The sequence below is a fragment of the Stenella coeruleoalba genome, assembly GCF_951394435.1.
Source record: "Stenella coeruleoalba genome assembly, chromosome: 11".
Classification (NCBI taxonomy): Eukaryota; Metazoa; Chordata; class Mammalia; order Artiodactyla; family Delphinidae; genus Stenella; species Stenella coeruleoalba.
In genome coordinates, this window is record NC_137157.1 from 89,073,206 (window position 1) to 89,088,552 (window position 15,347).

General features: G+C 38.2%; 1 protein-coding gene across 8 annotated transcripts in view; it reads right to left on the reverse strand.

The window, feature by feature from the left end:
• MGST1 (microsomal glutathione S-transferase 1) overlaps positions 1-15,347 on the reverse strand; it is a 175,579-nt gene that overhangs the window by 73,607 nt on the left and 86,625 nt on the right. For 5 of the 8 annotated variants that reach the window (XM_079936980.1, XM_079936978.1, XM_079936977.1 and 2 more), the window contains exon 4: positions 8,380-8,989. The exons of the other annotated variants lie outside the window; for them this stretch is intronic. In XM_079936980.1, the coding sequence (XP_079793106.1) occupies positions 8,743-8,989 (247 nt within the window). In that variant the 3' untranslated portion in view covers positions 8,380-8,742. Of the gene's footprint in view, positions 1-8,379; positions 8,990-15,347 lie in introns of those variants that run through there. 8 annotated transcript variants of the gene reach the window in all.

The following is a 15,347-nucleotide window of genomic DNA, read 5'->3' on the forward strand; positions in this document are numbered from 1 at the left end:
GGTAAAGGGCTTGGGGTAGTTTTTGAATTAGTAAATTTAAAATTTGTTTGTGCGGCAGAGCAGTCACGATTTTCCTAGTGGAACAGTGTACTATTTCTCTATAAAAGAGTAATACATATAAATCCATCAAAGAAACTAGGGCAATTCTAAAAGCAATAACTGTGACTATGTTATATGTATGCAATATAAAATCACCATCATGAGCATAAATGTCCCAGGAAAAAAACAAAGATGTTAAGTTAGACCTCATCAGCTGTTTCTGAGTTTTCCGTTCAGTCTCATTTGGCCATAGCTTATTCTGCTCTCTATTAGTGTAAACTACTTGGCATTGGGTATGAAGTGATTAAACATGAATGGTTTTAACTATCATTTCTGAGAAGTGAGTGATGTAACAATAGAGTTATACTGGAAGTGTCATGATTTCTATATATCTACTCCAAGCAAAAGGAGATTTTTCCAGCCAAGGGGGTTTTAAAATTTCAATATCCATCACAGTAGCATCAGGAGCACTGATCTCAGAAGACAAATACCATATGATATCACTTACATGTGGATTCTAAAATACAACAGAAATGAACCTCTCTACAAAACAAAAACAGACTTACAGACATAAACAGACTTGTGGTTGCCAAGGGGGAAGGGGGTGAGGGAGGGAAGGACTGGGAGTTTGGGATTAACAGATGCAAACTAGTATATATAGGATGGATAAACAACAAGGTCCTACTGTATAGCACAGGGAACTATATTCAATATCCTGTGTTAAACCATAATGGAAAAGAATATGAAAAAGAATATATTTATATATATATGTATATATACATATTTATAAAACTGAGTCACTTTGCTGTACAGCAGAAATTAAGCACAACATTGAAAATCAACTATACTTCAATAATTTTTTTAAAAAAGAGCACTGATCTTAGAAAATTCAGCTACCAGGGAGAGAGCACATACAGACTCAAAGCATGCTGGTAAGAAGCTGTGTTTTCATAGAGGTCAATTAACAATATCTCAATCCTTTAACAATTAAGAAAATGCTTATAAGATTACAAATATTCCAGCATATAACATACCATATAGGACATAATAATTTAGAACAAAAATAGATAATAATTTAAATATAAAAGGATCAATGTTGAAATAAAGTTTTCTTAGTCATTTTGATTAAATTCAGTTATTTAATGAAAAAGAACTAGAAAAATTATCTGTATCCATTCATATTCTTTATATTCAATTGTATAGATCAGGCATTGACAAACTTTTTCTGTAAAAGGCCAGACAGCAAATATTAGACTTAGTGAACCAAGGGGCAAAATCAAGTGTGTTATGTAGGAACTTATATAACAAATGAGAAAACAAATTTCCACATTTTCTATTGTTGAAATTCAAAAAATAATGATGATGGAGCACAAGTTTTTGTAATTCAGATCTACTAGTGAAAAGAATGGAATTTTATTCAAAGGATACTATTTTGCTTAAGCGGGTTTCAAGGTTAGCGTTCTCAATCATCAAATTTATTGCAAATGTTCATTAGGAAAAAAAAAACACTTTTAGCTTGTTGGCCAAACAAAAACAAGTGGAAGGCCAGATTTGGTCCACAGGGCCAAGTGGAATGATCGCTGGCATAGAAAATTCTCATGATAGTATGGGTTCAATCAGTTCAACAGATCCTTTTGCTTTCTTTACAATCCCTAAATTAAAGAATCACCACTAGAAGGCAAACTCTCCATGTGTTTATTCATTGATGTATACCAAACACCTAGAACAGCGCCTGGCACATAGGTGGCCTATAGTAAATATTTCTTTCATGAAGCAATAGGTAAAATACATAAAATATTTATTTTATATATAGTTATTTGGACTAAGTGGAACCTAGCCAACTCATAGAGTCAAGATTCTGGGAGCCCAGGATGAAAAAAAACAAGAAACCCTACTTCACTTATTTCTGGCCATTCTATCTGTTTGTCCCACAATCACTGCTACTAGCGACTGATCTACTCAAGTGGCAGCACGTTCAGTGTCTGAAGAAGGAAGTCTTAAAGTGGTGGTAACTCCATGCAGTTGTTTATTTATTTCTGAAAATTAACAAATGATAATTTGGTTTTGGTGGCAGCATGTTGGTGATTCAGAGGAAAATTAATTTAAAGATTATTATCCTAAGGCACTAAACCACAAAATGCTATTTAACACACAAGTTTAGCTTTGACCTCATTAATAGAGGCTACAAGCTTCCTACTATAATTATTCCCACATCTTGCTTTTCATATTTTATCACTGGAAAAAGAGGAGACCAACACCTGCCTCCAGAACAAATAGAATTTTTGGACTCAGAGAATATTTCAAATATTTTTCTAATTTAATCTCTTGATTTTAAAAATATGAAGACATGGAGAGAGAAAGAGTATGTGATTTGCCTGTGTCTCATGTAAGTTAGTGGAAAGCTATCATTAGAACCAATTCTTGGTTCTCAACTCTGTCTTGTCATGAAAGATGAGTTATAATGAAAGAGTAAATTACATTCCTTTAGCTATCAAGCTATAGATGTAGCAGCTCAGACAAGGATTTAGCACAGCCCTTATTTTCATGATTAATTCAACCCATGAGAAGATAAAATACAATTACTTCAGCAAATACTAACACAAAAATTTTACATTTGGGCCAGTAATATTATCGGTGCTACACTCTATACACCAGTAATCAGAACTTGATTAATTTTGATGAAACACTTGGTTGGGAGCAGGGTGCAGATGATAATTTCAAGAGAACAGACTGGGCACAGTTTGGGAACCAACTTGATTAAAGAAGCAATAAGGTTATCCAAATATTTGTTCCTTGTCCCATCTGTTTCTCTAAGGCAGCGCATTGCAAATGAGAACGAGAAGGTCAAGTTCCCATACCACATATTTAGTTATAACTATTCTTATCATACTGAGGATATAACAGATTACCACTAATCTGATAAAATTATGACACATTAGAATGAATGCTGTTTTAATTGCATACTGTGGTAGAGTTTATAAGATGTTTTACAGGTGTCTGATTTGAACCTCATAACAATATCTTGAAGTGGGCAGGTGCAGTAAATTGGTTGCAAAAATAGCCTAAATTCTTCATCTCTTCAGGTATCCAGGCCCCTGGCTCACATGACTTTGCAATTCTTCTCACTAATAAGGTTGTCTGTGTCCTAGAGCTTTAATTCTGCAGTCATACATATGACTTTCTTTGGCCAGTAGCATGTTAGCAGATGTGATACATGCAGAATCTTGGAAAGGTGCTAACGCATTTCCATTTCCTCTCTTGCTCTTTGCCGTGGCCATGTTAACATATCCAGGCTAGCCTACGAAAGCAAGAGTCAGCATACTGTTTCTGTAAAAGATCAGATAGTAAATCTTTTTGGTTTTGTGGACCATGTGGTCTCTACTGCTACTATTCAACTACTCGACGCTGCCATTGTGACATGAAAGGAGCCGTAGCAAATATGAAAATGAATGAGCAAAATTGTGTTCTGATAAAACGTTATTTATAGAAACAATACATGGGCTGGATTTGGCCAATGAGCCATAGTTTACTGACCCCCATACTAGAGGATGAGACACATGGAATAGAGTTGAGTTGCCCCAGTAATCCTAGTTTAGATCATTTGGAATCACCCAAGCTCCAGCCGATTCCTAGATATGCGAGACAGTTAGACACACGTCCGTGAGAATCACTTAGCCAACCTGTAGCTCACAGCAGACACATGTGCAAACCCAGCCAACACCGGCCCAACCCTGCAGAATCATTTGCCAAACCCCTGAGTCACGGATGATTTGTTACATAGAAGTATTGTGGCAAAAGAATATTAATCCCATAGGTAAAGTCTTAATCTTGCCATTTTAGAATTAAAGATGGGGCTTAAGGAAGTTAAATATCTTGGTCATTGTCTCCGGCAGCCAGAAAGTGTCAGAGCCAAGATTCAAATTTAAGTGCTTTCAAATCTATTGTTCTATTCCACTATGTAAAACTGCTTCAATCCTTTACTTTTCCCTTTATTTTAGATGGGTTTATTTATATAGCAATATAGATATAGATACGTATAATGTAGGGTAAAAGATGAAGAATTTTAGGCAGCTCTGACTCTCCACTGATTCCCCTCTTAGCTTTTAGCTATGGAAAATCACGTCGCCCAGCCTTAAACTTTAGATGATTTTAAGTTGCTAATGCAGATCTCTTTGTGGTGTAGCACAGTCTATATCATCCTGGTTCTTATTTTCCGAAACTCCAGTAAGAGGAAATAACTTAAATGGCCTACTCTTGCACGCAGCTCCTATCTCTCCATTTACCGCTCCCATTTCATGCAGGGCTGTCAGGGCTTTCTGAATTAAATGTGACTTAGGGCCTGCGCTTACTGCCTGAGGAGGCTCATAGGTCCTATAGCGCATCCCCAATCTTGTACTTGAGCTGTCAAGTGTGAGAGATTGGTGCCAAATTCAACCCAACATAGCCCCTTCCCAGCAGTCTGCCTTTGACAACCCCTCCTTGTCAAATCCAACAGTTTACATAGGATATATAGTGAATAAAGTACTCTGAAAGATACGAATGTAGAGGTGCTGCTTCCGTTGATAGCAGGAACACCTATCAGCTTCCCACAGGGCTGACATTTCAGGCTGGCAGCAGGGAGATGACCATAGGATTCTTGTGCTGCTGCTTCTAAATGGATTGTAGAGACTTTCAAGGCAAATTGCCTCACTTCTCACCATCTGTCTCCAAAAATAGTCAGTGTGAAGCAACTATGCAACTCAAAAAAAAATTTTTTTTTGGTATTTATAAAGTAGAACCCTCAGGTGAATGGTTTCTATAACTTACACAGGATTCCCTAGGCGCGAGCTATGAGTATTTTCAGTCCCATTCATGACATCACCTCTATCTTGAAACGGATATATCAGATTACCTTAGTCTTATGCCATTGAACGTTCGACTCATCCAACTCTCTTTGGTGTGAACCCATGCTCTCCAAGTCACACAAGCCTTCCTATAGTGTGCAGAGCACTGAGTCACGGAGTAACTTTGGTACCTTTGGCAGTGTTTCCCCAGAGAAAATCAAGAGAGGATTTCTGATGACAATTTAACTTCCAAGGCAGCTTGACCACAGGGCCAGAATGCAGTGACCCCTGGGATTCAAAACCACTAGACCAGGGGACAGTTATAGGACTGAGTTTCAGTGAATTCCTTGCTATTATGGTTTACACTCAAGTCTCATTTATGAGTCTACCTCTCAGGGCCTAGTCACATCAATACCCTGAAAGAGTAAGTGTTTGACTTTTCAAAGCAGAGGGTCCCACCCATTTGGTACTGATTAGATAAGGTTTTCTCAGTCTTTTAAAACCACAGAGCCCTTTAATATATGTCAAATTCTGATGTCCCACCACCATCTTGCAACATGTCCAAGCCAAATACGTACATCTTAGAGATAGATGTCCCCACCTGCTAAGAAGATTCTACTCTACGTAGTACTACGTGAAATAACCACAGGGCTTATGTCCTAAATAATATTGATTCAGTATATTGTGTGTATGTGTAGATGCTAGCTGTAGAGATTTTGATAAAATCTGCCCCACCCTCCAGCCCCATTTGAGAGTCACTGCACCCTCTCACTAAAACTCCCATCACCACCCTAGATGATGCTTCTATAAGAATTACAGATAAATACCTTCTGATTTCTGCAGAAGAAACTTGACTTACTTATGGTAGAGTTAGTTTAGGGTTGGTGAGAGACCAAGGCTTGAGTGAAGGGAGTGGTGAAATCTGAAGAAGTAACTTGTTACCTAATTATTAAGTGCATACATAATGGTTAGTACTGGTGATGGTGGTGGTACTAACTCCTGTGTGTATGTGTGTGTGTGTGTGGTGAGTGTGGAGTCTGAGAATGGGGTGTGTGAATGCAGATGTGCATTCACACATTCATGTTTGTGTACATGAATGAGAATGTATATATAAAGACAAAGAAAACACAATCCTTGCGTTCAAAGAGTTCTAATTAAGTGGTAGAAACACGAACATATCCATCAGGTCCCTCCTAGGTAACAGTGTTAATACAAACTGTGCAACCTCTTCTCCACCTCTGTCCCACCACAAGTCAGAGCCACTTACAGCACAGACGTCCCTCCAGAGTCCAGTGTGTCATGTGGTCAGGTGGGGATTCCTTGGTACAGGAGACACTGGACCAGTAAATATTTTTTCCTTCATCCATCCTCCTCCATTACAACAGTTTCACTAATAAATTCCCCAACATCTACAGCTTCTCTTCTGAGTGAAAACACAGTTAGAAACCATTTTAAATTGTCTTTACAACTATTATTCAAACTTGGAAATTGAAGTAGGTGATCTCTAGACATTTTCATTTTTTCTTAAACATGTTCTGCACACATACATAGTTTTTATACCTCTAAGAACATATAATTTAAATGTCCTTTCTTTTTCCTGATAGTTGTTAAGTAATGGATATCAAATATTAGTAGCTGAGTGGGTAACCAATAACCACAGTACATTCTGCTACTACTCTGAGAAGCATTACCAGGGAAGTAGAAAATTTATGAGAACAATTACAGAAGTGACAATGGTTAAACAAGTATCTTACACAAAACTCAGCTAACTGAATCTTTGTGCTCGATAGATTACTCAAATAATTTCCATATGGAGGACACTTTATTGTTTAGAATATCTTTTTTTCACATACATAGATCATTTGACCTTCAAAAAATATAACAAAAGTTTAAGGAAACTACAGATTGGACAGAGTAAATAGGTTACCCAAATCCAGAGGGTAGGGTGTCTCTGTGTGTGTGTGTGTGTGTGTGTGTGTGCGCGTGTTTATGCAGGCAGATCTAATCCTTAAATTTTGAACTTTTCACTTCTGAGCTCATGATCTTTTCCATTAATTATACCACAAAGCTTTCCTGATATGCAAAGCTGCTTTTAACATTAGGAAAAGAAGTGAAAAGAAACTTGTACAGAATTCTCCACAGTCAATTGTCCAACACGTTTATGGACTTAAGAGCTGCTCAAATTATGAAACTTAAAATATAAACACAGTGACTTTTCATTTGTGTGGTAAACCTAAATGAACCATTATGAGAGACACTAAAAGCACTACTTAAGAAATATGTATTAAAATTAAGAGTAATCGAGAGAGAAAAACTAATAATATAAATGGTGAGTATAAGAAAAATATCAATATTTTAAAAGTTCATCCTTTATTATAAAGGTTTAAGTACACATCATTCAAGACAAAAAATATAAATATGTATGGATGTATATAGGGTTTATATGTTTGTAAACATATGCTTTATGAATTTTTATGTTTATATTTTTATATAGAAACAAAACTGAGCATTATTTGATGCTAAATCCATTGGGTGAAAGTTTGTAGGAGGACAGGATTTGCACAGTCTCAATTTATCACCCTAAATACGATTACAAAAAGACAGCTTTACAGTGAATAAATCTGGTCGATACTACCTTACTGAACTGATCACCACTAATGGGACAAACTGACATCAAACGTGCTGTAATCTGAAGAACACAACGTTAACAAAAATGTTTAATTTGAATCTAAGAATGAGAAAATAATATACAAAACCAAACCAGATTAAGGATCATTCTAGAAAACCACCAGCCTAAACTTCTCAAAAAATGCCAGTCATAAAAGATAAAAAAAAATGAAAGAACTCATCCATTTTATTGAAAACTAAATAGAAATGATAACAAAAGGCAGTGTGACATCCTTGTTTGATTCCTGGATCAAAAATAAAGCAGTTATAAAAGACATTATTGGAAAAATTGGGGAATTTAAATATGATCTGTGTATGTTAATAAATATTGTATTAGAGTTAAATTTCTTTGGTGTGAGAATAGTATGGTTATTTGGAGACTGCTTTGTACACAGGAGATAAATGTTGAAGTATTTAGGAATGAAATATCTTAAATGCATGATATAGTATCTGCAGCTTACTTTCAAATTGCTCAGAAAAAACACTGAGTGATAAGAGCTAAAGCAAATATGCGGAAATATTAACAACTGGTAAATCTGGGTGAAAGACATATAGAAGTTCATTGTACTACTTTTCTGTAGGATTGAAACTTTTTTTTTTTTTTTTTTTTTTTTGCGGTACGTGGGCCTCTCACTGTTGTGGCCTCTCCTGTTGCGGAGCACAGGCTCCGGACGCGCAGGCTCAGCGGCCATGGCTCACAGGCCCAGCCGCTCCACGGCATGTGGGATCTTCCCGGACCGGGGCACGAACCCGTGTCCCCTGCATCGGCAGGCGGACTCTCAACCACTGCGCCACCAGGGAAACCCTGAAACTTTTGAAAATATGTTGGGAAAAATAAAACCAAATGAAATCGTTCTTTAAATTCTTTATTTCATACGCCGATTTCAGCAATACTGAAATACAAGTTTAACATACATGTACTTACTCTTTCTAAAGATTTAAAATATGAAATGTTGAATAATGTTACAAATTACAATCAAAATTTAAAACAAAGTACTTAAGAATAAGACAAAAGAGCTAAAAATTATGTTAAATTTCTAGTGCAAATATTAAGAAAGAATAAAGGATATTGGTGACATTAATATTCAGACCAGGTTTTCCCTATCTTAATTTCCCTGCTCCCTTCCCACTTAAAATCTTAAAAAGTATTTGTTACAAATTGGAAGTACAGAATTGTTAGAAAATCACTGGATGATGAGTTGTATGATTCTCTTTACAGGTACAACCTACTTCTCAGCAATCTGTAAGCCATTGACAGTGTAACTCCATATCCAAGGAAAAAAGCCAAAGCGCGATTTGGCTGGGGAAGGGGTATCAAATATGCAATTGTGTGGTAGATTCGTGCTCCAACAAAAAGCCTGAAGTGCAGGATGGCAGTCGAGAGATCTGGACCACTCAAGGAATACAGAAGGCCAATACCAAGAAATGGCACAATATTTTCGAGGTCATTCAAGTGGGCTCTGTGGAAAAAGATGACTTGTAAAACACAAATTTCAAAATCAGCAGAAATATATTCATTTTTTCCTCTCTTCTGAAACTAAATAGAAGTGTTAATGGATCTTAAACATGCAAAGTAAGATTCATTTTATTTCTCTCAAATTCCCTTGCTTCCTTACCCACTTGACTCTTATTTAGAATGTCTCGTTATTTTGTTTCTTTTATTTGTAGTGTATCTCAACATACAACAGAGAAGGTTTTTTGCACTTTCAAGACTATCAAAACTGCATCTATATAATAAAACTCACTCCATTTTTATACATATAAAATATTTTTTCTTCTAAGGTCCATACAACAGCAATTCAAGATTCTTCTTATAAAAACTCCTCTTCCGAAAAGAACAAAATCGTTTTGGTTATGATCTTTCTTAAGACTCCTCCCTCACTTGTGCTAGTCTGCAAAATGGCTCCTGAGACCACCCTTGCCCATTCATCCAATCCACTAGGTTGCCAAGAATCAATTTACCAATTTAATATCAAGAAATTCATGCTCTCCACATCCATATAACAGAATACATAACTAGTCTTTCAAACATGGGAAAAAATTTAGCCAACCTATCCTCAAATTGCAAAAGGAATTAGTTAGTAGTGATGGAGCAAAGTGCAAAATATACACAAAATTGATAGACAGTAAAGAGAAAGACATATTTCCTTGATTGGGATTTCATACCACAGCTATAAGAAAACAGAAAGCATGGTTTAGACACAAGTTTTCCTCCAATTCATGGCACCTTGAATACAAGGCACATGTATTATTGACTTGACATTTTTTTAAACTGCTTAATCTTCAAAAATCTGGTACTCCTGTTCAAGTCTCCAGAGTTAAAAACTGCTTAAGAATCTAGACTAGAAATTGAGATTTTGATAGAGCTTATCAGCTATCGATACATATTTCAAAATGAAAAATATTGGTTTTATGTTACTCTCTTTTCTTTTAGCAAAAAACGTAACTATTACATATTGCCTGCTCAATGATCACCATTCTCCTCCCCTCCTTTCCTTTCTCCTGTTTCCGGTAGATTATCCTTTCTCACCACCTTTTTGACAAAGATGATGACAACATAAAGGTATGAAGAATGCGACAGTAACCTAGGTAAGTAACAGTCTTGAAAGATTTAAATAAACAACTGTCTGTTCCTGAATAAAAGCCAAGACAGAAAGGCATGGGAGTTCTTATCCCTTCTCTTTCATGGAACAACCCAAGGGTTACTGAGAGTGAGGTGGGCAAGAAAGGACAGGAATACTATTTTCTACTAAAGAAGAGCCCGCTTCACCAATTACACCAAGGGTATTTGTTTGGGTCCTTTGAACTCTCCTGCTGGACCACAGATATATCTTCACCTCCCATCTTGGCCATGTTACTTTTCTCCTTCACAACATTCTAAAAGGACAGACGTTTTAAAGTTGGGAAAGAACCTATAATGGTGAGACTCTGTGGAAATGTGTTTACTTCTAAGCCTGTGTTAAGCAATTGGCAAAGAGAAGAGAAGAAAGTCAAAGACAATGAGGGGTAAAGAGCTCCAGTGGAGGGAGAGGGAAGGAAGTTCAAAGGCAGGGCTTCCTTGGACCTTACTGGCCCCTCCATTTTTTTCTGGCTTCCCTCTCTCTCTTTATCTTATTCTCTTTTCAATTCTCTTTCCCTGTCCTTGGCCCTCAAAACGGTCTCAGAGATAGCATTCCTTAGTGTCCTAGTAAGGCCTGTTTTCAATGGAGCCTCATACTCTGTGTTAATTTACGCTATTTCATATGCTCTTCTTTTTAGACCCTGAGCCAGGCACGTGCTTACCCAACTCTCCCAGTCAGCTCCTGCTGTAGTTCAGTATCACCCTTCCACCATAACCCTTTCTCTGCTCAAACAACAGAACTCATCCTAGAGGGGCAGCTGCCTTCATTTTCACGTCATTCCTAGACAGCTACCAAAATCTAATACCTGGTGGACATCCATCTTTATGTGTGACCACCTTCTACCGGGGTCTATTTCCCCGCCTCCATCATCCTGTGTTCCTGTTTCCTTTCTCCTTCAGGCAGATGCTCCTTGGGGCAAGCTTGCTCTGGGCTGACCTTCCCATCAGCCCTGCTCTGTGCTTATGATGCACCAGTCACACCTTCTTAGTCAGATCAGAACCACTCGGATCTCAGCATCACCCTGACCTTGACCAGAGTTGCTAGACATCTTTAAGAATTACCAGGGGATGGCCAACTACAAAAGGAGCTTCACACCAGACTTGCTGACTCCCTTCTCTTACCCAAAGTACTTCATGATCAGCATACAGCAGCAGTATGTCCAAATTCCCACAAAGAAAATTTCCCAAATTGACGTGATCTCTCCTCTCCTTCTCCTAACATTCTGCAGCTTCTTCCTTTATGAAATATTCTTAAATACCCTAGGAACTAATACCCTGTACCTCACGACTTAACATCTAATGGGAGACTGCTTTATTTCATTCTCTAACTACATGAATGTTGGTCTTATTTTTAGGGGAAAAGTTATAAACCCCCTCAAGGGCAGGAACCCAGTCTTAAAGCTATTTTATAGCACTCCAATAAAAGAAGTGACCATGAGACACACACGGTAATCTCTCAATAAATGCTTCCTTCATGCATTGGGGCCAGAAGGGAAGTCATCTGGCTCAAATCCTAGCCCATGCTCCAGTTCCTTGAAGAATCCCCAGCGAGTATCACCTGGACTCCACTGAACAGTTTCAGTGAAGGGGTATTCTCTACCTTTGAACATAGCCTATTTTAAACATCTCTCCTCTTCCTAAGTACCACCCCCCTTTTCCTCTTTTGAATGCTACCCTGTATTTCTCCAGCTGCCCTGATTACCGTACAACTTTCTTTTTACCTTGTTGTAGGGAACACATTTGGTCTTGAATTCTTTCTAGAACAAGATGGGATAGGATTAAATAAATGCATAATGTAAAAGGTTTTCTAATCATCACTGATTTCTGTCTGCCCAGAATATAAATAACTTTAGGCTACTTATCTTGACATTTCAACACATATTACTTTATATTTTTAATTAAGTGTTCCATATGTGTAGAATGTATTAATTTTCTCACTATTGCATACCTGAAAGCATAATTTTCACTTCCTTTGTAGCCAAGTTCTGTCCCTGTCACTGAAATATGCTAATAGAAATAACGTGATAATTACATGTGGAAGTAATGAAAAAGAAAAATTCTAGGTTAAAAATGCAAAGTGGAGATTCTGGAAACTCTTTCTCTGAAAAGTATCTCCAAAAGAGATTTGTTAGTAGGAAATTTTTTGATGGGACTGATCCGATCTCAAAAAAAAATACACCTGGAAACTGGATGCCTTGCCTTTCCTGGACACTCTCTTTCTTGCCGCACTGAAAAGCCAGTGTCTGATCGCCAGGAGGCGCTGGACACACAGTGGCTGCACCTCCTCAAGGACACTGACTCCTTTCACAGCTAAGGTCAATCATTCTCACTAAATTTTATTTGTTGTTCACAACCTGATGAGATCAGCTTAGATAATGGCTTTCTCCTTTAGAAATACAATCCCATGGGCAAGGAGAGACAGAAGTAGGGGCTGGGAAGGGAGAGTGGGGAGGAATCTAAAAATCCCCCAATAAAATACCTGTTGCTAAGTTTTCATAGGTGAGACTTACTTTGATCTTCCTTTCAAACTTACTAATGCTACTAAAGGTCTAATTGTTGTCACTTTCAAGTTCTGGGCAATTTTATGAGCATAGGGTCATGATTAGCATCATGTATTTGATCACCTTCCCTAAAAGGGATGCACAAAAAGGATGAGACAAAGCTTTAAACTGCTTACTTTCTCTTTAGTGGTTTTGATAACTCCACAAAGCTTTATTCACCTTTTCTAATTTTTATTCTTTTTCATCATAACACATATAATTTTCCTCTGATACTGTTTGAAATTTTCACATTGATTCTTTGAGAGATTCCTGAGACTATTTTAGATCCATATTCTTGACACAATCCATTTTAAAACTGGCCACTTTGGGGTTTCCCTGGTGGCGCAGTGGTTGAGAGTCCACCTGCTGATGCAGGGGACACGGGTTCGTGCCCCGGTCCGGGAAGATCCCATATGCTGCGGAGCAGATAGGCCCGTGAGCCATGGCCGCTGAGCCTGCACATCCAGAGCCTATGCTCCGCAATGGGAGAGGCCACAGCAGTGAGAGGTCCGCATACCGCAAAAAAAAAAAAAAACAAAAAACAAAACCTGGCCACTTTAATCAGTAGGACTGCTGAATTAACAAATATATAACTAAGTGAAGCAAAAGTTAAAATTTTATTCTAACTATCTAGCATAGACTTCCTCTTAGAAAAAGCCATTCTTGCTTGATAAATAATTTGAGATTAAACTTTTGCATAAATAAAAAAATTAAATTTCGGTACTGGAGGAGCAGAGAAGTACATGGGGTAAAAGAACAGCCTGCAAAATGGTGTAATGCTGACCATTTTGTGAGGTGACAAGGGCACAATGCAACTTTCCCAGGGAGAGGGTGCTGAAGGACAGAGCACTGTAACATACAACTTGAAATGTTCGTGTTGCCATACTGTAAATTCTGCACCTTGTTTAGTCAGGTCTATTTTTATCACATTTTTAACTTGATTTGTTGACAGAGTTGAGGAAAGAACCAAGTTTACATCAGCCTAACAAAATGCAGAACACGGAAACATGCACAAATGCAGGATTGCAGACTGAGTTAATCTTGAGACTATATACCATAAGGGAATCTGCAGAGATCTTGGGAGGGGCTTCAGACTTTCCAGGAAGTCAAAAGTGATGATGCAAATATGATCTAGATTCCAAAGGGATTTGATGCTGCAGCAGATACATGAATTACAGAAGTAAATTTTTTTCTTTCAGTCCCCATTTCATTATCTATTTATACTCAACAAATTGAAGAAGTGTAGTCAAATATATTCATGATGTTTCATATCTTAACTATTCATCACAAAATTAAATATCTAAATGTTTAAGTATGGCTATGAAAACTCTTCACTGCTTCTTTAATTTTATATAATTTTGCTTACCCTGTGAAATGTGTCTAGAATTGTACTCCAGTTTAGATGAGCATTAGAAAATACTAAATGAAGACGGTCCATAACTTTAATGTTTCATGTGTTAGAAAAAGGTAACTAATGGATTGGCAATGGAATCTCAATATAAAAAATTTTGCGGTGGGGAGAAGGTTGGCCAAGATGGTGACAGAGGGGGCTCCTGAACTCCCCTCTTTCCACAGATACACCAAATGGACAGTTACACATGGAGCAATTACCTCTGAAAGAAATCCAGAAACTGGCTGAGCAACTTCTACTCATTGAGAGAATGAGAAAATACGCACATCGAAATGGATAAGGAAAGGCTGAGAAAATCTTGCTATAAACCCCACCCCCAGAAAAGCACCATACAGTCGGAAAGGAATTCTCAACTCCCAGCTTCTCCCTGAGGAGAAAAGGGTTTAGACCTCATATTTAGTGACCCAACCTTTAAGACTTTCACCCAAAAACAGGCCCCCACCAAAACATCTAACTCTGTAAGTCAGTGAGGATTGCACTTTGGAGACCAAAAGGACTATAGCAAACAAAAGCAGAGTTGTTAACAGGTGCATGAGACTTGTTGTAGCTATTCTCCCAGGACTCAGTACAGAGGGAACAGGCAAAAATGCCGACCTCCCAGTCTTTCCCAGATAGAGATCCACCTGCATACTTTAAAAACTGCTACCTAAAGGTCAAGCTTCCAGTTAGCCTGCATCTAGGGTCTGGCTTTGATCTTTCCTAGGAAAGCCAGTAGACACCTGCTCCATTTTCTCCTTCTAGCCCAAACCAAGTCGCCAGTATCTCCCCAGAAGGAGCTTACACACATCTGTACCTCAGCTTTTATGGCTGCAGCCCAAGTGATGGGTCTCTGGATCACCTGGCTCTGACAGCCAATAGTGCTACCATTCACAAGTCCCACAGGAATACAGCAAACAAAGAAGCAGTTCTCAACAAGCACAAGCACTTGCCGCAGCTACCCCCACCCCCAAGGCTCAGTGAAGAGGGAGCAGACAAAAATGTCCATCTTCCAGTCTTTCCCTAAAAGGCATTCATCTGTATATTTTAAAGCTGCTGCTGAGGGTCAGGCTTCTAATTCAGTATGCATCTAGGGGCTGGCTATAATCCTCCTCAGAGACTGGAGAAGCCAGAAGACACATCCCTCACCTTCTCCCTCTAGCCCACTCCAAGTTGCCAGTATCTCCTTGGAAGGAGCTTGTACGCACTTCTGGCACCCCAACTTTTGCAGCTACTACTGAAGGGACAGGCTCCTGGATTGCCTGGCTCTG